This window comes from Tachypleus tridentatus, chromosome 7 (assembly GCF_004210375.1).
Source record: "Tachypleus tridentatus isolate NWPU-2018 chromosome 7, ASM421037v1, whole genome shotgun sequence".
NCBI lineage: Eukaryota > Metazoa > Arthropoda > Merostomata > Xiphosura > Limulidae > Tachypleus > Tachypleus tridentatus.
The window spans coordinates 145,801,050-145,827,962 of record NC_134831.1 but is presented as its reverse complement, the minus strand read 5'-3'; the positions used below and the strand labels follow the sequence as shown (position 1 = coordinate 145,827,962).

General features: G+C 32.1%; 1 protein-coding gene across 2 annotated transcripts in view; it reads left to right on the top strand.

The window, feature by feature from the left end:
- Positions 1–26,860, top strand: part of LOC143256835 (regulation of nuclear pre-mRNA domain-containing protein 1B) — a 38,144-nt gene extending 11,284 nt beyond the window's left edge. The window contains exons 3-7 of one of the 2 annotated variants that reach the window (XM_076514578.1): positions 1,462–1,598; positions 5,329–5,408; positions 17,800–17,926; positions 18,819–18,994; positions 19,481–26,860. In XM_076514578.1, coding sequence (XP_076370693.1) covers positions 1,462–1,598; positions 5,329–5,408; positions 17,800–17,926; positions 18,819–18,994; positions 19,481–19,630 — 670 coding nt within the window. In that variant the 3' untranslated portion in view covers positions 19,631–26,860. Of the gene's footprint in view, positions 1–1,461; positions 1,599–5,322; positions 5,409–17,799; positions 17,927–18,818; positions 18,995–19,480 lie in introns of both variants that reach the window. The other variant, XM_076514577.1, reaches the window with a different exon arrangement.
- Positions 26,861–26,913: the final 53 nt, after the last annotated feature.

Below are 26,913 nucleotides of genomic sequence, written 5' to 3'. Positions count from 1 at the left end.
AATGGATAGACCCTTAGTGCAAGCTTTTTTTTTTTTTGTTACATTGTAACTTCATCATATACAGTCCTTTAATAATTTAAATGATTATACTCACTAAAGATAAAAATTATTCATCAAACTTAACCAACTTTTTACATAAGATCCTTATTTTTTATGATAGTTTTATTAAATCTTGTGTCTTCCAAAAATACAAAAAAGTATCCAAGTAGAAAAAATCTTCAGTTATTAATAAAAATCAACATGTTTATGGGCTTTGGTGTTAGTACTGTGTGCAACCAGTTTGTGGTAATCACAGCAGTGGAAAACATGTTTTCCAGACAAAGAAGATCCTGGAATTTCGTTTTTCAAGCCTCAGAAGGTGTTATATATTGATTTTCCACCACTTCAACAAAGTGCATTCTAATGAAAAGCATGACTCTCTGCATTAATTTTAAAGCTTAAGTTTGTTTTGCATTTCACTCAGTGATTTAAGTTGCAGTACTTGAAGCTGCCTCACTTTTGAACACAGGCACAAGTTACGAAATATTTTATATTTGAATTAACAGCAGTTTGGAAACTGCAGGATCCTGTGGGGATGCTGTAAGTGGAGATTTCATAATTATAGTAGGATTATGGGGTTTCATGTGATGCTCCAGAGAACTAGTAGCAACAGATTTGAGATAAACTATTTTATCACTTTTAATAACAGCATTACTTTTTAGGGTAATTTTGAGAATATGTTTTAAAACAGAAAAGTCAGATAAGATTTTCACTATTAATTTATAGTGCTAATTGTGTAGTTCAAGTGTTTGAGTTTGTCAAACATTTCATATACTGAATTCCAGCAAATTTTGTAAGACTGGATAAATAGTGTTACTTCCAGACCCCACCTCTTTACATTGATGTTTAACTTTTCACCAATGTTTTCTGCAGGATATTGTTCTGGCAATGGTTTGTTTGTAGAACAGTGATCAAATTTCCCAGTTTTCAATGTAATGACAAGTGATTGTCATGTTTTGTTATTTACATGAAACAGAAGTATGTTTAACCTTCAGACAATTTAGCATCGTGCAGGGACTGTTTATACTCATCAGATCTGTATTACGTCTTTCTAGTGATGTGTTCTTGTAGTTTTCCAAAATGATTCCATGTGTAACTTATTTTCAACTGCCTCTTTTTTTCTTTTTTTTAAACACATGCTTATTGTTGAGAAGTAGATACCAAATTGTGATACTTCATGCAAAGTAATTTGATGAGCTGGTACAATTAACTCCCTCTCAGCAACTGTGTTTTTCTGATACCAGTTATTTTACTAATCTGTATTATACATTAAGTGCATTATGTTAAAGGTATATATGTTTTTCACATCCTTAGAATTTGTATTTTTATATATGCTTATAACAGAGTGCAACATTGTACTTGTTCTAGTTCTCATTGTATTGTATGATATTTATGCAAGTTATAGTTCTTATTTTTAAAAAGTGTCCCAGATGAAAAGACCCAAATAGGGGTAAAGAAGATTTTGAAAGTTTGGGAAGATAGAAATGTGTACAACATCAATGATATTGAAGAGTTCCGTAAAGCTACACATCATCATATTGATCAGACTGGCACTGCAGGTAGGTTCTATATGTATGTTTATATTTCTATCAAGAAATAGAGATGCTAAAGATCTTTAAAATATATATGCAATGTATTAAAAAAACATTTCACATCTGGTGTTGCATTAAATGTATGGTAAAGAGTAAGAACAAATAATGTTTGTATCAGTATGAACATGTACTTTTCTCAGAAGTGTATTTGGTAAGAATTTGTAAAGCCATATGGAAATTATTGTATTTTGATTGATTGTTATCTGAGATCAGTATTTATTTGGAGACTTTTTTAAATTCAATGCTGCATAATTTTTGTGATTAACAAAACTGAAGAAGTTAATTAGCTAATCCATAATACAGAATTCAACAGATTTTGATACTCTGTTGAGGCTAATTATGAGGAACCTATGAGCCAAAGATTAGCAGAATGTCTTACAAACCACCTAGCTTTGTTTGTTGGAATTCTGATGATGTTATTAGGTTATAGTGAAATATATAGAATTTTCATGAAACTGCTTTTTTTTTTTTTTTTTAGAGACCATTGTATTCATACAATGGAAAGAGTACAAGTACATATAAATAACATGGGATTCATAACTGCTTTAACATTGTTGGACATTTTTCCCTAACATGGTTCCTGAAATTTGCTTATGAGGCATATGTGTCAACAGGCATAATTATTGGGTTTTGTGTATCGCAGGAGCTTTGAATGGAAACGTTGTATATAGACACATGTAGGTAGAATTCAACAGTATTGAAAGCGGTAATATTCATAAGGATTGCATTGTTTTTATTGCAGTTTTTGTCAGAATTTTGAAATTGCACAAAATTAATTGTAATTAATATAACAGATTCCAGAATCTGTATAGTTGTATTTATAAATCTTACATTTATATAGAAATACCTATTTATTGATAAAATTCTATATAAACATGATCAGTACTTTGCAGTACAAAATGTGCTTTTTTTTTTTAACCATTAATATTACTATAAAAAGCTATATAATACAGACACTGACTTAAATGTTAGTAATTCCTTGCATGTTAATATATACTCTTCAAAAAAAGAAATGCAAAAGGCAAAATATGAGACAAATTGTTAACAAGTTTATTCCGGGTAGTTCTGTATGACATGTGTGAAACTTTGCACATTCACTGCTGAACATCCAAAGTCTGCAAAGGCGAAGTCCACACCACTAGGTGAAGTTTAACGTCACTCAACGTCAAGGACGGGTGTACCCCCCGTGAGTATCAATAACTGCTTGGCATCTCCTGCCCTTGGAAGCGATGAGATGATGAATCACATCCTGTGGAATGGCTGTCCACTCAGCGTGCAAAGCTGCTGCAAGCTGAAGTAGAGCCTGCGGTTGAGGTTATCGCTGTTGCAGATGTCGGTCCAACTCGCCCAAAGATGTTCGATGGGGTTTAAGTCTGGTGATCTGGAGGGCCAGGGAAGAACGTTGATGTTGTGGTGTCTCAAGAAGGCAGTGGTGAGTCGGGCTGTGTGAGGACAAGCGTTGTCATGTTGAAAAACGTCATTGACGTTCACCATGATGGGTTGCACATGGGGCCTAAGAATCTAGTCAACGTATCGTTGAGCCGTAAGATTCCCTCAAATGTGCAAAAGGTCTGTTCTGGCATTGTAGGCGATGACAGCCCACATTATGACGCTGCCACCACCAAATCTGTCAACATCCTGCACACAGTTTGCTGCAAAACATTCACCTCGACGACGGTAAACATGGGTCCTTTTATTCTGCCTACGAAGCATAAAACTTGATTCATTGCTGAACCAAACATGCCTCCATCGTTGATGAGGCCATACCTGATGTGCCCGAGTCAACTGCAGCTGTGCTCGACGATGTTGCTGGGTGAGGATGACGCCTGTGACTGGACATCGATGTCGGATTCCTACATGTCGTAGACAGTTGCGTACGGTCTGATCGGAAATCCTACACAGCCCTGGTATGGTTGAGGCAGTAGACGTCGCAGTGGTGGTCCTATCCCAAAGGTGACGTAACCGGATGTTGCAATCTTGTGCGGGCGTGGTCACACGAGGTCTGCCAGATTGTGGACGGTCACGAGTTGATCCATGTTGTTGGTGATGATTCCATAGCCTTGTGATGGTGCTTGGGTGGACATTCTCAGCTCTGGCAACATCTGATCGAGATTCGCCTGCTTCCAAGCGACCAATGGCGTTGTTGCGTTGCGCTTCAGTCAGTCTTGGCATAACTGTATTGCGTGTCGGTGGCTTAACTCTGAGCTATGGAAACCGAGAACCCGTCACTTTTATAGGGATTTTGCACATGTTGCACTTGCAGAACATGCAGATCTCTCAAACAAATTTATTGGACACGCATGCGTTTTGGTGAAAAATCTGATGTTTTCCTCCGTTTTCAAAGTGCACAAATTTTATTGTCATTTTGGTCTGACAATCAGTGCCTTAACATGTGTAACATCACATACTCTGAGCTTGTAACGTTATTACATATATTTCTCTTTAAAATAACAAAAATATCCCTTTTGCGTTTCTTTTTTTGAAGAGTATATTACTAGCCTCTCAAAAGTGACGGGCACATTACATAGTCTGAATATGAAGCAAAACTTGTACAAACCATCTTGGGTACAGCGAGTAGTTTTAAGTTTGTTCTCGTTAACAAGTTTGATTTGCCAGTATCCAGATGTCAGGTCTAAATTACTAAATCACTGGAAACCTTCTAATGTATCCAGACATTCTTCTTATGTTTATGGTAATGGAAATGCATCAGTGTGGATCAACTTGTCCATTTGTCTTAAGTTAACACAGCATCTTAAGATACTATTCTTTCTGAAGGCCTCTGGTTAAAATGACCATGCATTCTGAAATAACTGATGCATACTCTGAGCTTGTAATGTTATTACATATATTTTCTTTAAAATAACAAAAATATCCCTTTTGCATTTTTTGTTTTGAAGAGTATATATAAAATTCTTTTCAAACAAGATATAGTAAATATATATGATAGTATGGTCAATTTATTATTGTGCTTTTAATCGTGCATCAAACAAATGCATCAAATTCTGGAGTAGTTTTTGATATTACTTGGGACTGTAACCTTCACATTTATTTTCATGTAATAATCATCTTCAACCTTTTTATGTGTGAAGGAAGCTGCGACCTCACATTTTTTTATCACAAGCTAAATTTTTAGTAATTACCTGAAGTTTGAGGAGGTAATCTTGTTTTGAACAGAAGTTAGTATTAATTATAAAACAGATTAAACCTTAGCAATTTTTTAAATTCATCTCAAAATGGGTTTTTAATCGAAAGCTAATAAGCTTTGTATTAGGTCATATTAACCTAGAGTACCAAGTACTATATCGATCACTGATTTTCATTTTCAAATGCGTACAAGGAAGTGAAGTACAGCTTGGCATCTTTTAACTAGTCTAGAGTTCCAAAACCAGCCAGAATTCTTGAGATATCATTGGATTACAATATAAAATATCATTAAGAGCAAAGCTACCCAACTGGCATTCTAATGTTTACAAGTAGGATTATAAGAAAAATATATTTAAATAGCTGTACTGGTGGTCAAGTTGATTTTGTTTTGCTTCAGTTACGTAGCTTGTGTGATCAGAAATTAACTAATATAAGAGAAGTCTGAAAAGTTGGTAAAGCTACGATGAATTTCAGAGTTTTATATTACAGCGGCATGTTGTCAATATATTTTTCATGTCAGAGAAGTAACATTATACTTTTCTGATAGAAATAGAACCTCCAGTGAAGAAAATAAAACCAGTCCCTGAAGAAAAGGAACAAGTCCAATCTTTACTTCCTGGAGATCCACCAGATGTAAGTGTTCCCACAGAAGTAATGGTAGATGTTAGGAAAAGCACAGTATTCCAGCTTCAAATATATTAGTAGCTGAAATATTGTGTGAATGTGTCCTGCTGTTAGCATTAGTGTCTTATTTCTTTTGTCATTTTATTTTGAGTACTATCAATACAGAGCAGCAAGTTGAGGTAGAGCAGTTCTTGAACCATAACCTTTCAATAGTCTTACTTCCTCTTCTGCCCTCTAAGCATTGTAAAAACATTTTTGAGATCAGTGCACCAGTCAATATATCCCATAAATTTTGCATCATTTCTGAGCATGTACATATTATGGTACTGCTGTCCACCAAAGTATTGTGCCAACTGTATTGGTGCATCTGGATCCCTCTGGTGTTCATGCACAATCATCACTTTCTAAATTGATGCTACACTGTTTAGACTCGTGTTTTTTTGAGTATTACTACAGCTTCTGATTGTGCTTTGTTATAGTTTCTTTAAAATTTTTATTCAGTAGTTTTCTTCAACACTTTCATGTTTCAGTGTCTGAATTGTTGTTTTAACCATTTTGTATTTGCAATTACTATGAATTTGTGGATTAGCATATTGGAAACAGAAATTCCTATGACAGTTGACAATGCAAATGGTATGACTTTCCAGGACTCATGTTTGACTTGATTTGTAGAAAAAGTCCAGGAAGCTTGACTTGTAAGTTCAGATGATGATAATTTATTTTCCTATTGAACCTGAACAAAATTTTGAGGAAGAATACCATCATGGTGAAGAAAATCTGGACTCTTTTTCTTATTTTGGCCAGTCACAATCTACACCTATTCAGGATATTTCACCTTCTACCACCTTTTTACTACTTGTGAATCAGGTGGGTAGTATTCCAAAACATACTTTCCATCCACTGATGCTATAGCTATTTCTCAAACGCCAGAGAGCATTGTGATTATTTACTTTTATGTTGTAAATTTGAATGCAGATTGCATTTCTATAGTCATCTTTTTGTTTATATTTACACATTGCTTAATAAAAACAAAAAACTTATTCACAGGTATAGATTTTCAAGTTAATGTTTCTACTACAGTAATAAACCAGACCTCTTTCACTTTTGCTTCCTGGTGTTTAACAACAGCCATTGGAGGGGTCATTTTCAGTCGATGCTATCTGTAATATGATCCATTGTAAGATGGTTTTCTCTCTTTTTGGGGATGTGGGCATCCCTCGAGCCTCTCATTCCATTGAGACAAGCACATATGAGACTTTTCAGTGGTCATTGCACAACCAATGGATCATGCATTCTGATTTTTTTAATTATCCTGTCTCATTACTTTGGATTAACATTACCAGTTATGAATGGTGATTGGATCCGAGCAACACTACTATTTGGGTACCTATTCCACCACCTCTAACCAAGATGCCATCAGTTTATAGATATATCTTTTAAGAGATGGGGAGATTATCTTCAAGGTTAGAAATTCCAGGGTACGTATACAGAAGACAAGTCTACTCTTATTGTTATCGAACTTCTTGTAGTATATTGGGCAATGGTTCAAGATCTGTATTGACACATTTGGATTCTTCTTACAGAATGGATTCTATGTCATGAGGTTTTTCAATGGTTTTCTCTCAGTTTGAGTCTCCAATGATTGATGCTACCTTGGCTCATTAGAATTCTTAACTGCAGTTGTTTTGGTCTCCAGTACTTCATCCTCAAACAAGGACTGAACAATTTTACATCTATATTCCTTTTCCTCAATTTGGCTATTGCCCTGGGTTCTGACTATGGTTTGTTTTACTCCCTTCCAAGTTCTTTTGGTTGTAACTTTTTTGGTCAGTTCAGGCATGGTTTCTGCTTCTTCAGTATCTGCAGGAATGTCCACCTCCACCTCTTCCACATCAGAAGAGTCTGTTGAGATAACCTTGTTCAAACATTCTTCAATTAGATGTTTGGAAACTCGGCCTTCATGCTTGGATATTATGTGGTCCTTTGCCTGATATAAGGGTTTAACTTCTAAAGTTTCTCTGTACTTAACTAAATCTTTCCTTAAGCCAACCACTCTCATTTATAAGTGGAACTGGAATATTTATCATCACTGGTGTATTAAAAGGAATTTAAACCCTTTTCATCTAAAAGTATCTTTCATATCCCCTTTTCTAACTTTAGCATTTGAGAAGGGTCTTGCTAAATCTATGGTAGCTTCATATAAGGCATCCATATTCACTAAATATTGGAAGATTTTTGAATCCCCAGTTCTATCAGGTCTACTAAAATTCTTTTGTATTCTTCAATCCAAATGACCTTTTTAGTTACAGAATTGGAATTTTACAGTTGGTGTTACAGGCATTGTCTCATTATGCTTTTGCACCTTTAGCTTCTTGTTCTTCGTTTCACCTTTTTCTCAAATTGTATTTTCTGTTCATGGTGGCTTGTGGGCATTGTTGGTCTGAGTTTTTTACAATCCATATGCACAAGACTCTTTATTTTTCACATTGGTTCTTATTTTTTCCAATAGGTCTTTTCTCTGGGAGCCACAGAAGTGGAAAGATCTTTCTTACCAATCCATTTACCAGCCATTTCTCACCTTTATGGTTGCTCCAATCCTGACTGTTTGTTATATCCTGTCAAGACCCTCAAGTGTCATGTGGCTCACGCTAACTCATTTCAAGGTACTAGTAACTAATTGTTCATTCATTGGGATCTTTTTATTTTCTATGACTTACCTCCCATGACATTCACAATATAGCTTCAATATTAATTCATATGGCCTGTAATGGATTATTATTACAGGAGAGAAACCTTTTGTGTCTCGCATCTCATCATATTCATAATATCTTTCTCATTAGTCGCCTAGTTGAATTGTCCTCTGGAAGACATTGTGTGGGCTGATATGTGGATTATTCCTAATGCTTTCCAATCTCTTTACTTACCAGATCTAGCAGCTTCCCCTTCTGAGTTTTTTTATAACTGCCTTCTATAGTTGTTTTGACCATATCTGTTAAATTTCAACCAGAAGTTAGTATTTTCTCAATTGTGTACTCTTTTATTTCCAAGATCCCACTTTGTGGCAAGTGTTCCCCAGGTAGGTATGGCTTCTTTTCTCAATTTCACATTAGCAACCACTTTTACTATAATTACTACAAGTTGCAACAGGCTCTGTCAAAATGGAGTGTTTCATAAGGCCATGTAGATGCCTGCTGGATGGTGTCATCTGACCACAACCACTATTCATGGACAATCATGAGTAAAACTAAAGGGGATCTTGTCTGTTCCTGCCGATTTCCAGGTGGAATAATTTATGGTTGATCTGCTCTTCAAAATAGAGAATTGCAGACACCCATTGCACTTTTTTCGGTATACTGTTCCTCCAGAGTCGCCACTGTATTTACTTTCCCCTTTTCTTTTGTTTTCTGTCAGTGGAGTTGGGATGGTGAACCATGGAGGTTTCCTTCTGAGTGAGCTAAGAAATTTACTTTCTCATGCATACTTATGATTATACACTCATTGAGAAGAGGGCAAAGCTGGTTTCCCTCCTTCCATTTTCCCTGGATGTCAGTTGGAGCAGTTCTATCTAGCCTACACAGGATCCTTCTTATAATACTGGTATCAGAATGACACCAGCTTCTTAATTCTGGTTGCAGAGGTTCTTTCTTTGCTTCATGGTTGAGTTTGAGGGACTTCACCTGACTCATAATGTTAGCTACAGGACATACATACACTGTTCCTACAGTTGAGTGAATGTTCAATGTTCTCATGATTCTGGATGCAGAAGGTCTTTTTCATTGCAGTTACAGTTGAGGGACTTATGATTTCTGCTCGTAATAACAGTTAAAGATACACTGCTGGCCAAAATCTTAAGACCAATGAACATAAAGAAAAAATATGCATTTTGCATTGTTAAACTCAATTACTTATTTGAGTAGAGATTCAAAATATGAAAATAAGGAAAGAGAAAATAAAAAAAAACAACCTTTTTTAGCATTTAATAGGGAAAATGTGAACATTATTAAATTAGCCTAAATACTAGCTGGTCAAAAATTTTAAGACCATACCAAAAAGAAGTCCTAAACAGGATAGGAAATGCCCAACAAGAGGTCTCAGTAGTGAGTTGCATGGCCGCCATTGCGAATAACTGTAAACATTCGCTTTGGCATGGTCGATATAAGCGTTTGCAGAAGGCTGGCTAGAATGTTGTTCCAAGTGGTGAAGATGGCTTCACTAAGATCATGCACTGATTGGAATTGATGTCCATTTCTATTTCCCTTGCCATCCACCCCAAAACATTTTCAATGGGGTTCAGTTCGGTGAACACGCTGGATGGTCCAAAAGAATCACGTTATTTGCCATGAAAAAGTCCTTTGTCCTGCGGACATTGTGGATTGCAGCGTTGTCCTGCTGAAAGAACCAGTCATTTCCACACAAGCGAAGGTCTTCAGTCAAAAAGGATGCTTTCTCCAACATGCCAGTGTAGCCAGCTGCTGTTTAATGTCCCTGTATAACCTGAAGCTCCATTGTTCCATGGAAGGAGAAAGCACCCCAGATCATGATGGAACCTCCTCCACTGTGTCTTGTAGAAGATGCCCTCTGGTGGGATATCCTTATTGTGTCAGTAATATTGGATGTTATATGGACCATCCAGGTTAAATTTTTTCTCATCAGAGAACAAAACCTTCATCCACTTTTCTATACATCCCATGTTTGGTATTTCTCAGCAAAATTTAACTGAGCTGTTTCATGGTGTGGAAGGAAGTGTGGCCTTTGAAGACGTTGATGGTTTTTAAAGCCTTTTTTTCATCTATGCCGTCTTATTGTTCTTGAGCTGCATTCTGCATCTGTAAGGGCCTTAATCTGGTTCAATGATCAGCTGGTGTCTTGCCAGACAACCCGTCAAATCATCCTATTCAATGCTGGCAAAATTTTCTTGGGCCGACCACTTGAAATTCTCGTTCCGTGTACCTCAGGTTCTTTAAAGAAATTTACAACAGCAGTTTTACTATGCCAAATCTCACCAGTGATGGTACTTTGAGAGAGACCTTGCTTTTGCAGCTCAGCAATTCTGCCACGTTTCAACTCTTTGTCAAGTTTTTACCCAATATAACACAGGAGATGTCAGTGGGAGATGTTGACAATGCTAATGCTTGAACACAAATGACTAAATTTTGTTATGTGTTTACAGATTAATGCTTAATTTCAGTATGGTTTTAAACATTTGACCAGCTAGTTCATAGGCTAATTTCATAGTGCTCACATTTTCCCTATTAAATGCTAAAAAGTTTTTTTTTATTTTCCCTTTTCTTATTTTTGTTTTCTTTTTTCTTTTTTTCATCTTTCAAAGCTCTTCTCAAATAAGTGTTTGAGTCCAACAATGCAAAATGCATATTTTTTCTTTATGTTCATTGGCCTTAAGATTTTGGCCAGCAGTGTATAACTCCTCTTCCTGTTGAGTTGAGGCTACATCAGAACCCTATAATTCTGGATTTCAATTTGTTGTATTACTTGCTTTTATGGGTATTTTGGGTATTTGTCCAGTTTCGGCCAAAAGCTACTTCCTCTTTGTAATTCTAGATGCTTGATATATGACACTTAGTTTATTCATGGTTGGGGTTGATAAGTATATATAACATGGTTCACATGCTCTAGTTGCTATGTTTATGTTGCCAGATGTTACATTATGTTACAGTATTTTTTTTCTTATCCTCGGCCTTCTAATGCTGAGGATGAATTGAGGAACTTATTCTATTTATATTTTACTGTGGAGTGCTACTTTCAAAACAAATTGCATTTGTGCATATCTTTTTTTTCAGTCATAACAGATTAATTTCCTAGTTCAATGGTGAAAAGCATACCTGTTTCAGAAGTGGGATGATACCCTATAAATGTGCTTCATTTTAATCCTGGAGAATACCCATTCAGTATGGATGGTTGCTTTCTCCTTAATTTCCATGTTGTGTGCCTTAATCAGCCCATCGGCCTTTGCAATGTGGGATTCTAATTTTTGTATAAGAGGAGGTAAGACCATATCTGAAGTTAACATTTTTCTTACTTTGAAAATGTATTTCCAATAGGTACTTTCCATCCTCCTTCTCCTCTGTGGTTTTCTTCTTTTGAAGGCTGCTAATTCTTGAAAGTGAAGATTGAACAGGAATAGCAGAGGCAGCTAGTTGCACAATGTAAATGGTCTAATATCTGTTGGTATAAAGTAGTTACATGATCAGAAATTGTGTAAAATTGATAGGTCATATACAGACAGATGCACTGATCTTGAAAGGTTTTAGCAATGCTGAGAGGGCAGAAGAAAATCAAGATATAAGCACCAATTGGATATGCATTTTCAGTGTGAGGAATATGTTACCTTATGGATGTTTCATGTATTGTTGCAATGTTTTGGTTTCTAAAGTGTTTATTAGAAGGTTTGAATGTTATGTTTCATGTAATCATTAGTGGATTTTGCTATTACTCTTTTTTGTTTTTGCCCCTTAAGTATAATGGAGTACAAACATTGGCTGTGGGGTTTAGTAGATTCTTCATGCTTAATTTTGTGAGTTTTAATAGAGAAACCTTATAGTATTGATAAAAGAATCTTAGATAACTGATTAAGATCCACCAATTGGATATGCATTTTCAGTGTGAGAAATATGTTACCTTATGGATGTTTTATGTATTGTTGCAATGTTTTGGTTTCTGAAGTGTTTATTAGAAGGTTTGAATGTTATGTTTCATGTAATCATTAGTGGATTTTGCTATTACTCTTTTTTGTTTTGGCCCCTTAAGTACAATGGAATACAAACATTGGCTGTGGGGTTTAGTAGATTCTTCATGCTTAATTTTGTGAGTTTTAATAGAGAAACCTTGTAGTATTGATAAAAGAATCTTAGATAACTGATTAAGATCCACCATCATCTAGGGCTTTTCTGTATACAACTGAAAGATGTGTTAACAATTAATAATGGAAATCCTATTGAAATTTTAAACATTTTGTAAACAATTTATATACCAAATTGCTTGTTAATCAGAGGGCCCCTAATAACATGAGTTATGCAAAACAAATGTACAAAACATACATTACTTAATTTTGAAAAATCCTCAGAGGTGTCTGTGATGTCAAGTTCACATTTGATTCACAGAATGGCAAAGTTGTTCAGCTGATTCTTACACATAATCAGTTGGAGAAAATGTTTGATTATGTTTACTGAAAGCTACTGGCAACATGCAAAAGATCCCAATAGTGTTGTAAATTTCCTCAAAAATAGTTTGTGGTTTCATTTTGTAGATTGCATTCAGTAACTTCAAAGGTTTTAAACTATTTTGAAAAGGAGCAAAGATTTTGAATGTTGAACTTCACTTCCCAAACTTTTTCAGATTCTGGGAATATTTACTTAACTAGCTTTTCACATGATGTATTGATTTCATCAGCACACATGCTCCTAAACTTCAGAACTGTTGCAAAGTCATCACAAACTCTTCTAATGGATTGAAATTGACTGCTTAATGTATAATATTGTTCATTGTCACATAATACACTGTATTATGAAACAGTCTCTGCACTTTCTTTGTCGATTTAACACAGAAGTTACTTCAATTGCATTTGCCACAGTTTTAGCATCAGGAATAATGGCATTTCTTTTTGCAGTTCAGTTATGTTGGCTGATTCTATATTTAACAAAATACAACCAGATTAAAGAACCAAATTTTTCTTTTCCAAACTCTGTAGAACTTTTACCCAGAATGTGGTAAGCACAACTGCAATAAAAGTCTTGAAGTAGCTTTTCAGATCGTTTGCTTCAAATTAAATTATGCTACCTAGAGTTGCAATATTGCTAAGAAGGTGCTTTTTTAATAGTGCAAAATTGTTTCTATTCAAGTGATTCACCTGTTTCACTCAAGTGATGTAGAGAGCAACTTGTCTTTTCTTCCAAAATAGCCCTTCTTTCAGAACTGCCACTGAAAAGAACATATAGCTAATTCATATAGCCAAAAAGTGGCTATTTTGGAGCATGATTCTACAGCATGCACTCCAATTAGGTTCAGACAACAAGAAGTGCAAGGAAAATATTTGGCAAGTGGTTTTTTTCAAAGATACAAGCTTGTTCACCCATAACATTTTTGGACGTTTTGGCTTCATTATGAAAAAAAATCTTATCTGCAATCAGTGATGTCAGTACCGTTTTTGCAATCCTTGTTTCAGCATTTCTGACATTTTCTGCCCACTTTCGCTTGCAAAATCACTGAATGTAATAAAATATTAATAAATTTACCATTGTCTAGCCACTTTATCATTATTCACTTATCTTAAGAAAAGTATATTTTGTTCCATATGGGAGGTGTGTGGAGTAATGTTGCATTTCATAGAAAAATGAGAAGATTAAAAGCAACTTATGGCATGAGTTGAATCCAAAAAATATCTTGGTGTGCATTAAGAAAATATTTCCAGGACTTGTTACGAAATGTTTTGGTCATACAATTAAAATAACAAATAAAGCAAGCACAGTTAGCCCACCCTGTTGGTACTGAAATTAATCCCACTAATTACTATTAGGATCAATGTTTTCATCGATTTTTTTTGTACATGTATTGTTTTCAACTTTTACCATAAAATCATTTTCATTTTTTTCCATACCTTGCAAAAAAAAGTCGTATCACGTGCTGCTGAGACCTACGTATTTCGCTGTTAGAGTAATGATATGTTTTTGCCTGTTAAACATCATTGTCAAGAAATGTCATTAACTAATTTAGAAGGATATTTTAGGATAGAAATTAAAATATGTAATATAATTAAAGCTAATATTGATAGACTAGACAACAGATATTTAACCTAGCATGTGAATACCCATGATTATTATAAAAGTATAGTACCTTTTCAGAAGGATATTTCTATTGTGAAAGAAAAAAGTAGAACAGTTTTAATCCAGACTAGAGCATTTTGAGAGTTTCCAAAAAATAATGTATAGATTAATAAGAAAAGTTTGAATGAAAAGACATACAAAATTTAGACTTTAAGTTTAATTTTCTTGACAAAATTCACTCAATTTGATTTATCCAGGCAGTTTTCTGTAAGACAAGGTCTATACAGTTAAATGGCAACTTAGCCCTCTTAAAATTTATTTAATATTTAATATGCATTTATTTTTATTATTCCACAAATATTAAAAATTGCAAAAGTACACCAGAAAAATCATTTTCAATCTTTTCCATAACTTACCCAAAAAGTCACTTATCACACACTGTACAGTACATTTTCACATTCCACTTTCAGTCGTTTCCAGTTTAATCAGAAAGTGTCCTCAATGACTGTCAAAACATCTTGAACCACTTAAGTTCTGGAAGCAGGTCTTTAAAAGCTATGTCCATTATGGCATTTGACTTACAGTGCCCATACCGTTAATGATGTGTGTGAACAATATCCCAAGTTGTCTCGCACTTGCATGATACAAGCTATATGAGGCTAGCGTAGATAGATTTGTAAAACCTTGTTGTGGTGCTACCATCATCATCATCCTGCAGAAGAGAAATCATGCCTTCAAATTTTGTGCATATAAACTATATTAAGCTTTAGGTGACTGTATTTAGATGTGCACTGGCTGTGTTATTGCAAAGAGATTTTCCAGTAGCTTCAGACCAGAAAAATTTTAAACTCCTACATGCTATCAATGAACCAAGGAGCTTTAATGACAATACAATATTATAATGTTTTCTTTGGCCAATCCAACAAACTGCCATACTGAGCTACAAATGACATCACAGCATTGCCTTGCAAAACCCAAGGTTTTCTACAAAAGGAGTATTTAATAAATGTGACAACCTATTGTAGAACTTCCTGTGATTCCACTCTATTAAAATGAAATTTTGCTGTCAAGTTCAGTTCATGACCAGAATAATAGCTGAAGGTGCATTTTGAATGTTCATTTAAAATTTGTGTTGCTACTCCACCATCACTTTGCACAAGAGCTTGATCAGTATTTAATCTATGTGATAATAGTCCATGTTTGTAATGTTTTCAGCTGTCATATCACTGAGAATAAAGAATGCTATCCATTTAAATCATCATTGACCTATCTTGCATGTAAGCGTAATTGATCCCACTATCCAGAGTCACAAAAACACTTATTCCCAAATGAATCCAAAAAATGGTTGTTAACAGCTTTCACATCACAGAGTACTTTGTGAGCTATGTGCTTTATGATTTCTTTCTGTGGGACCCAGCTGCAGTATTTGTTATGGATGTATGAAGAAAAAAATATGTATTAAACTGGGGGTTGTGCTTTGATACCATTTTAACAATTGCATAAAGTCACTTTCATAAGCCTCAGTTCCCCTTTATACCAAACCTTGTTTTTCCCATTATATAATAATTTAAAAAAATCACCTGGAGTGCTTTTCTACTTGCTTTGATTTTTCAACTTCTTTGCTGCTAACGTATTTCCCCGTTGCATCTTGTGTTTCAACATTGATTGTAGTAATCCATTCTCTATGATTCTGACTTCTGTCGTGCTTTTGTAGACCATCTTTGCTTTTTCTAAAATCATTCCATCCTGTTAACCATGGAAATGTCAAAACTGATGAATGCTGTGATGGGAGTAAGTGATTACTTTACACAGTGCAGATACATACAAAAAACATCATTCATATCATACTTGTATTAAGCCCATGGGATCAGTTTTCCAATTTTCCTGGAAAATTTGATCTTTTTGTTGCTATTGTGGATGCTAATACCAACAGACTCATTGTTACTAAAGTGGATGTTGATTTTCCACATTGTAGTGTTGATACTTACAGGTTTGTTATTATTGGAGTGAATGTTGATTCAGAATGTTGTGATCTTGAAACTGGTAAGTTCATTTTTATTGAAAGTTCATTATTATTATTATTATTATTATTATTATTATTATTGAAGTAAATGTTGTTTTGCACTTGGCACCAATATTGGTGAGATACTTGTTACTGATGTGGATGTTGGTTGAGCACATCAATTTTACTGGTACCTCCAACTTTAGAAATGCTGTTAAAACTGCCTTTGAAGTTTTATGCTTCTTTGGAGGATTCTTTGTCTAAAATATTAGACATAATATTGGTAACATTTTATGTTGTAGATAATTTAAGAAATGATATGTGCATAAAGCTGAAAAATAATTAGGTTCAACACACGTCACGGCAGGACTTGTAATAGGTATATATTTGAATTCTGTCCTTATTACAGTTGGTAAGTTGCTAAGAAATTTTATAATACTCACAATGGTAATTACTAATTGTGATTTATTAAAATTTTGGCAAGTCTAGCAGTGTGTTTATATTGTAATATTACATACAGAAAATCATATAATCAAAATTGACCTACAGAAGGAAAGAACTCACCTTATCATGAACCATGCAGCAAGAATAAAATGACTGTGACTTTCTTTAAATGATACAACCCTCTCTGTCTTGGCATCTTTTACTACACATGTCACAAGGGTTTTAGTGAGTTACATTCAAAATTTAATTAAACTTCTTTTTGTTTGTTATACCAGTTGGTATACTATAAATTTGTAGTGAAGTCATATTTTAATAGTATATAAGTTTTAAGTTCTTAATTTTATAAGACAATATTTTAAAAAATATTTGACTGCTTTTTATTGATTACTCTATACAATTTTATCATTTAGATTATTCTATATGATTGTGATCTAAAAATATATAGATAATTCAAAATATTTCTAAATAATTATGATTTAAATTTCATTTTTCATTAAACCTGTTTTAAATTCTACAAAATGTACTTAGAGTGTAGGAAACAAATATTACATTTAAGTCTTTTATAAATATCCATGGACACATGTAATTGTCAGAATGTTTAGTGGAATATGTGTTGAGTTTAAAATATCACTTTTTTATATGAAATTAAAGCTGTCTACAAAAAGATTTTATTTAAATTAAAATAATCAACTAATAAATATTGGTAGTTGTACACTATCTTGGGCAACAAATAATGTTAAGTTTGCACATTAAGGGTTAGCAGTCAGACTAATCTTAAGACTAATCGAGAGAAGTTTTTACACAAATATCCAAGTTATTCAGGAAATAATTATTTACAATTTTCTGAGAATTTGTGAAGAGATTTCTTGGTTTAGCTCTCCATGCTTACAAAAAGTTTGGTGGCTATGATAAGGTAACCTAAATATTATTTTTGTTTTTTTTACATTAGAAAAATCCTAAACAATACGTTTTATTGCTTGCTTTGATTTCTTCTAAAAATGTCATGCAAAACATGATGAAAATTTTGTTTTCTGCATTTTTCTTAAGCTTTTTATCTGAAAGTGTAATCTTCTACTTTTTGTGTCATAAGCTATTTCTTTGAGTAAGAATGATTAAAAGTTCATGAGTTAATTGTTTGAATTGGCTCTTGTAAAAAAGAAAAAAAAATTTGTTATAGCCAGAAGAGTTAATCAAAGCACTTCAAGATCTAGAAAATGCTGCTTCTTCTGATGCAATAGTTCGAGAAAAAATTGCAAACCTTCCTCCTGAGGTTTCTGATGTATCACTATTAGAGAAGTTGGATGGTAAGGTTGTGAGTTTTGAGTTTCCAACTTTATTGCATGATTCAAAGGTATAATTATTGGTGTGTTGTTTGTAGTAAAGTATTTTTTTTTATCTTTCCTGTTACAATCCCAAAATAAATTTCTGATTCTGTACAAAATTATGAATTATTTTTTTCCATAATATACTTCCGTATGGATTTCAAAATTTTATGAGGAATTTGTAGTGAATAACAATTTTGAGGAAATAAAGGTACAATACTTACAAAGAAATTGATCAAACTCAAAAAAAATTATTTTTAACATAATTTCACAAGTTGACCTGGTTGTCTTGACCATTAGTGTAAAATAATTATAAAATGTAGAAATTATGGCTCATTCTAAAATGTTCTCTTCTTTTATTTTCAAAACTTAAAAAAATACATATTACAGTTTTAAGTAGGATATTAAAAGCCAGTCATCAAACTTGTTAATCAGGTAACTGGTATTGTATATTGCATACTTCTGCTGCTGGGCTCTTTTCAATATAATTACAAATTCTAATCTTATTGAACTGAAATAGCATTCTCCATCCAGAATTATTAATTTTTAAAAAGATTAATTACCAGATAGCTTTAAAAAAAGATTATCTTTTACCTCTGTGCTAATAAACTTGAGAAAACCATTGTTAAATGTTTTAAATAAGTAAAAATGTGGAGACCAAAGCACAGAGAGAAATAAATGGACAAACCAGTAGTTTACAGTTGTCAGAATATGTGCCACAGACATGTATTAAGGTACATGTAATTATGTTAAACTAGGAAGCCAAAGGAAAAAAAAATATTCCTTGCACTTCAATATATATTTCATATTTATTTGCAAAATGCTTTAAGAAGTTGGTCATTTTTGTATTTAGTAAACTTGTTGATAATTTAAGATAAGGAGGCTGCAGATAAGTTGTCAAAACAGGTGGATGAAGCATGTTCTTTACTGGATGACTACAACAGTCGCCTACAACAGGAATTAGAAGACCGGAAACAAGTAGCCAAGATGTTGAATGATTACACGTATGCACAGCGAAATGCATTAGCTTTAGCTGAACAAAAACTTGAGGTATGCAAATATTCTAAGAAATATAAAAGTTTTTCAGTGTGATGTGGTTAAATAACAGTAATTATTGAATAGCATATGTCCATGTGTATATGCTACTTAGTAAATCTTTTATTACAATAAATGTTGGATATGAGATCCTGAGACAGGTTATTATTTGTAAATTTTTAGCCCATCTTCTTAAAATTACCTGTAAATAAAACATATATTTTTACATTAGCTGACTAATGTGAAGTCTAGGATGTTTTAAAGTGACCATTACAAAATATTATTTTGTCTTGTATTCTCTTTCAGTCTTATAAAAAGCTGATCAGTATTTTGAAATTAATCTGTTTTAGTTATTTAGTTACATAAGTTATATCAAAGAAGGGTGAAATCTTTTAATATTTATTTATGATACTTCCACATGAATAAAATATTCTCTATGTATATTATATCGGGGATTATGTTCTGAAACACAGAAAATTGTACTTCGTGTTTTTGATACAGGAATACAGAGAAAAACTTCAAAAAGTAACAAGAGTACAAAATGAATTGAAATCACACCTTCAGAATCTCCCAGACCTGACTTTACTTCCAAATGTTACAGGAGGCTTAGCTCCACTACCCTCTGCTGGAGACCTTTTCAGTCATCGTTGAACCAGCATTTAGATCACTTCTGTAGTTAATATATAGAACAAAGCTATATTCAAGTCACATGAATCAGAATAAAAAGACTAATTTAAGGAGAATATGATTGAAAACAGGGTAAGCTTAAACAGTTGATAATGTTTGTTGGTAAAATCATGAGGTCCCTTTTACACATCTTTTAGTACTCGTAGAACATAGCCAAGAGTGAGGCACTGGGCACAGTATGAAGTCCTTAAATTTCATTGTAAATATCACAAAAAAGGAACATTAACATGTAGAGAAATACAATAGCATATATGCACACTTTGCATCACAAACAAAGCTTTATTACACAAATAAAAACAAGACCATTAAAAAATGATGTCTCAGGTGAAATCAAAAGGTTGAGTATTAGAAAAATAAACTGATGCTTATGCAAGTTATGAAAATTAATGGATTTGTTATTGTAAATTTACAATAACAGATGCAATTATCATCTATATACAATGTTTTTTTAAAAAAGGGTAAAACATATGAATTTTGGTTGAATAGTATTGCTTAAATAAAACAGAGCAAATCTTAACTTTTAATTTAGTTGTATGCAACTCTTTTATATCTTTTTATAGTATTTTGTTTGTACTTCAATTATCATAGGCTTTTGTTTTTTAAATTATATATTGTAGTTAAACTGAAAATAAACTTAACTAATGTGAGTTTGGTCAATTTGACCAACCTTGTGATCTCTTTGTACTGGTTTAAAGTCTCTATAGATTTACCACTTTTAACTTTGTATATCTTCACAAAATTTGGCAGTCTTTCATTTAACACTAAAAGACTTTCACATACAAAAAATATTTTTAGGGAAGAATTTTTAATGAACTAAGATATTTACATTAATATATTTAGCATTTGTTTTGAGTAGTCCATGTTAAAAGTAGATTTAGACAAATCTAAATTTAGATTTAACACAAATTTAGATGTCAAGATTATAATTAATTTTTTCATCTCAAAAATCTCAGATTTTCCTTGTGTAATCCCTAAAACCTAAATTCATTTCAAACGTTTTTTTTCAGTAAAACATTATATTTTATCTGTTATTTTCTCTACCCTAACTGAAAATAGGAGCAGTCAATTTGAACTTCATAACCACCAAAACAAAGTCAAAATATGTTACACTTTTTGTCTTTCTAGAATGACTTCAAATTGTAACATGAAACAACATCTGTTTATCCTAATAGCTTTAAGCTTGTAACAGTATACATCTATTTGAAATTAAATTTTATTAACCTTTTGATTGCCCTTTGAACTGTTTAACCACTGTCTGCACCATTATAAGTTGTAAATCATTTGGGGTATATGTAGCTCATGCGATGCTGTTGAATTACATTACCCATGTGCTTACCTCATGAAACATTTTTACATTGCTGTTATATATTTTACCTAATCTAACTAACCAAAAAAATTCTCTTGACATTTTAATTGCTTTTATAATAATAAAGAATAAACATTAAAAACAAGAAATAAGTTATTTACCCAGTCTTCTTTCTTGCCATCAGTTGTTGAGGACATTTGATCCTACTTTTTATACAAATAGTAGTAATGCACTAAATAATTTTTATTTAATTAAATAATGCCACAAAGAATACAGATTAACAACATGCAAAAAATAGACAATTTCCCCTACCTTTTACAATTTTTCTGTCTTTCTAGCTGGTTTTACGTTTTTTTGTAGAATTGGGAACATAAAACTTGCATGCTACTGAAACATGGGCTGTTAGTTAAGATTTTATTATGTACTAATTAGTATAACATATAGTAGTTCAATAAAATTTCAGATGTAAGACGATATAATTTTCTCTTGCACATCGTAGAGTGTCCAGGTTGAAAAGGTTAAGGATGTTTAACTGCTTTTTCAATAAACGTTGCATGATTGATAACTTGCAGTGTGATCTAAAACTAAGAAAATAGTTATTTTGTACTTTGGACACTTGAACTCCTCAGTCTTCAAAAGGTATGTAGCATTTTTAAACACTCACCAGCTTACCTTTTGAAATGCTACACTGTAGAACACTTGGAGTTCAACAGGACCTGAGCACAAAATGGACCTAATAGTAAGCTTTGGATTGAAATTTCAAAAACTAATTGCATTATAGCTATTATTAGGGTTAGTGTGCAATGTGAAGAACATAAAAATATGTGTATTGTGAAGGAAATATGTTGATAAATACTTACAAAATTTCATTGTTTTCAGTAGCCAAATAAGTAGTATTAAACAATTTTAATATAAACAGTATATTAAACAAATGTTAAAATTTTATTATTCTTCTATATTCAAGTCGTTATCTTCCAATATATGATGAGATTACCACAGTACTATTGCAAAATTTAATTTGAAGAAAACTAAAAGATGTACGTTGTGGGTCACCTTGGGTCTGGCTAGACCCTAACATGTGTAGTAGGCTATGAATTGAAAATCCAATAAACATGTTTTTTTATAACAATTATCCAACAAAGTTTCTATAAAATAGGTTACTATAGGTAATCATTACAGAGAACATTTGTTGACTGATGAGATGTGCATACATGCTTACCACAATGTTATAATCAAACAGATGAGATGACACTATACCATTTTGATTATTTATACTGTGTAACATCCTATATAGTGAAATAAACATTTAGAAGTATTGGTATGTTATAGGGTGAAATGCATGTATAGTGATGGTCAATGATAGTATGGAGCTCAGATAAATATTATATGGAGAATTTAGCTACAATTTGAGTGTTTTGAAAAAAAATAGTCGTATTATTAGAGGATTTCTGCTTGACAGTTACATGAATAGATAAATTTGTTGATTGTGTAAAAAGATGTACAACTGAAAAAGTTGTTGTGGTCTGTGTGGACCCCAGGTGAGCTGATGAGGGTTAATACATGTTTTTTAAATGTAAATAGCTACTTCAACCATTAACATTCATTTTGAAAACTATACTTACTTAACTTCTGTTAGAACCTCATATTTTCTTCTTAAAAAAAGGTTTTTAAAACTGCACTTAATTAGTATGATGGAAACCTTTTTGTCTTTCAATTGATAATTTTTGGTTTTACAAAGTTCAAGGAAATGAAGTTTCATATATGTTATGAAAATTTGCACTGCCAGAGTGCAATGTTGGTAAGGTATACAAAGTGGTTTGATTTATGTTAAAAGTGCAGTTAAATATAGTTATAAGGAACACATTTCTAAAGTTACAGCTATAGTGAAAATTTCATAAGAAAATAGCTGGCTGGCCACAAGGAACATGTTATCTTTTCATGTTTGCAGTGATCACTAAAATAAAATCAAGCATATAAAGTAATAATTGGCAGTCTTGAAAATAGAAAAATTTCATTTCATAACAAAATTCAATATAGTTTTATGTAAGTAACCAAAATTTGTTGGGAAAGTCTACTGTTTTGTACATGTACAATATCATCATAAATATATTTATATATCTATAACTCTCATATCAATGTACACGAACAGGTTACGATACACTTTTTTCTTTTTTCATAACAATGCAAAAACAATTATTCCAATTTAGTCGTGTGGTTCGGATCGCGGTCGCACCAAACATGCTCTCCCTTTCAACCATGAGGGCATTATAATGTGACAGTCAATCCCACTATTCATTGGTAAAAAGGTAGCCCAAGACTTGGCATTGGGTGGTGATGACTAGCTGTCTTCCCTCTAGTCTTATAGTGCTAAATTAGGGACGGCTAGCGCAGATAGCCTTCGTGTATCTTTGAGCAAAATTCAGAAACAGTTATATTCGTGACTGTTGCCTTATTCAAATATTAGCCATAAGTTAGTATATACTGTTAAATTCTTACACAGTGAATGAGTGAAACAAAGAAATGGAAAGCATTTACTTTAGATACTAAAGCAGAAATTATTAAAACATTGTATTCTGGTGTTAAAAATGCATCCTAATAAATTAATTAATATAAAAACAAGACATTGGTCATACTACATGCATTATTTGCGAATTCATGTTTATAGTGTATAGTGGATATAATAAATTACCATTATGAAGAATAAGTTGCATTGCCACATATTGTGCATCAGGTTTTAAATTACAAAGTTTGACATGTTAGGCATTTGGAAATAACAGTTAAGAACTGGTAAATTTATGAATGATAGGTTTTAGCTTTGAAATATATCCTTACATATTGTGAATTTATCATACTGACAATGTGTTTGAGTCTTAGTATAAATTATATCAGAGTTAATAATATAATACTTCATGCATTGTTCATCATGAAACAGAATATTGAACAGGGAGAGGAGTTGACTTCATTAATGCTTATATCATTGTTATAAGTTTTAACTGCAGAAATTTGTGATTATGTCTAAAAAATCTCATGATCTGTGGCCATTGTTTTCTTGTATCTTTAAATCTTCATCTTACTTGATAGCTCAGAGATAGTGTGTAAACTTGTAAGATCAGAGGATTTTTTTAATTTTATAGGTGTTTTCCAGTCCTTTTAGTACTCTAATATCAAAATTGTTGAAGGAAAATATTTTCATTTATATCTAGAGTGTCTGTTAACCTCTTTTCAACCAGGCTGAAGCAAACATCATCATTTGGACCTAGAGTACTTGTTAGCTTGTATTTACTGTTAGCATGATGGAGAGAAATTTCTAGATTTGATTTAATGTACTGTTTTATAGTTGGGTAGTAACTTTCTTTGTTATTCAGGTTAAGTAACAATAAATTTCAGAATCCCTATTTCTTTATTACAAACTGTTGTATGTGTTCTAGCATTAGCTGCTATTGTAAAAACAGACATGATTCAATTTATATTACTACTAGCATTTTTATTCTTTTGTTTGAATGTGCCTTTTACTAACAACATTTGTGTTTTTGACAATCTAGTAGGCATACACTTTTTCAGTTCAAATGAACATCAGCCTGTATTATATTTCATAAGTGATTTAATATTGCTATTGAATGGATAACCCACAATAGAAAGCAAAATACAGGAACTTTCATGGAAACATTATTTTGACATGAACATCAATTAATTTTTATTTTTATAATTTCTGAATATCTTAAGTTTGAAATACTATTAGTGTAACTTGAAGTCAAAATGATAATGTATAAAAGTACATTTTTCACTGTTTTGTGTGATAAAAACAATTAGTGATATGTTTCACCATTACTGGCATTATAATTCTTAATGGTTTTATCATTATAACTTTACAGTTACTTTTGTAATATGTATTACTTACACTCAACTAGTATATTAGTAGAAGTTATAAATTTTTTTATGTACATATGTAGAGTGAAGTAATTTGTTAAACGACACATTTATATTCTTATTGAATGGATCCTAACTACTGTGGTAATGTGCCATAAATACTTTCAGGCTTGAATATAAATTGATTGCTGCTAGGCTTACTTATCCAAATGTCTTTAAATATGTGAAGAAAAATAAAAACGTACATTGTCCAAATGCTTAGAACTAAATTGTAAAACACCACTAATTGAGAATCAAGAAAAAAAATTTGTGTATTATGAGATTTATTAGTTGAATGACTATGGAGTGGGGTCAGTAACTATGAGTAGGTTGACTTTTGTTGAAAGTGTTGCAGGGGTGACTTTTGATGTACAAACAAATAGGAGAAGTGGAAGTGTGAGAAACATAATTAATAGGAAAAACATTCAAAAGAAATTATTTTAAAAATTCCATACTTGCAGTGGAGAATAAAATGATTTTGTTTTATGTAAAAGAATGTTAACAAAATTATAAATGCAAAGAATGGAATATAAATTGAAAAATAATTTAATACAAAACTTAATGCAAATTGAATTCAAAAATTATGTAAACTGTAATAATTGTCCAATAAAGTTTAAGAGTTTTTTTAATTTTTCTTTTAAATTTAAAATGCAATACAGTGATTGGCCCATACGTACATAAGTCATACTTCAAACAGACATCATGAGTAAATAAACTGTCATTAAGATAATCTGGTACAGATTATTGAAATTACAAGGTTGAAATTTTGTTGTTGTTTTTTTGTAAAAATAAAGTAAGATCAGATGGAATATCTTAAACTAACAAAAAATACATTCAGTTTGTTCAATGTAAAATAATTCTTCATCTTTACTGACTAGCTGTTTGCCATTAAAATATTTTGATTGTCCTTTTAATATGTATTTTGTATTAAGTAATATGCAGTGTTTCAGTGCCTTGTAAACATTTGTATTATAGTAAGCAGGGTAAAAGGTATGGTTACACTTGGCACTTAAATTGTTATATTAAATGCAACATTTTAAACTTGTCATATGAGGGTATTGAAGAGACAGTTTTCAGGTTGCTTACGTACATTGGTTTTTATTTACATTATACATACTTTTCATATCACATGTTTTTTAAAGTTGGTTTATTTTGTAGATCTTTGTTAAAATTAGAATAAGTTTCTTATCTACACATATAATGTGTTATGAATGATTTGGACTCTGATCACCATCAAATTCATCAGGATGTACTTACAAAGTACTCGCAATATAATTTTCATAGATGAGCTTTTAAATTTTGTTATTGAAGTAATTTTTGAGGTTTTAAGTACTTTAATACTTAAGTACATAATTAGAAAACTGGTGTTAGATATAGACGTTATAGTAATGTGATTTTTAATTTTTTTTAGTTTCACTTTTTTATTGTGAAATAATCACCCTTTTAAATTTTTTCTTCCAATCTTCAGTAATTGTTCCCATCAAATCTGAGATTATTCTGTGTATAGGAATTTTTATATTTTTTTCATAATCTGTTAACCTTCCATAAGTTGTGATCAATTCACAAAATGTTTATCTTTCAGTCTTAACAGCCCTCCATAAAACTGTTGTTCAATAAGTTATCTAAAAACAAGTAATTTTTATATGTGTGGTTTAATAAAACATTATTACAGTTCAAGCTATAAATTAACCAAAATTACAGGAATGAAAGAAATTATTGAAATTTAAGGGTTCCAATATTAGTTGCAAATGTAAAAAATTCAAATGAGAAATAAAAAGACCCTGAACTTCAAACTTCAAATAATAAATTTTGTTAGTAGATGACAGTTGGATATTTTTTCTTTATTTGACCTCAGTGTCATTGCTTGTATTAATTTGATTAATTCTTGAAATTTTAAAATTTAGTTCCAGTGTGTATAGGTGAATGTATGAAATAAAACAAATTTGTAAATATTTGAATTGAAAATAAAACTTTGAATTCAAGTTAGTATTGTTTCTTTTATTGTAGAAGTATTTGGAACTGAATACTGACGCAT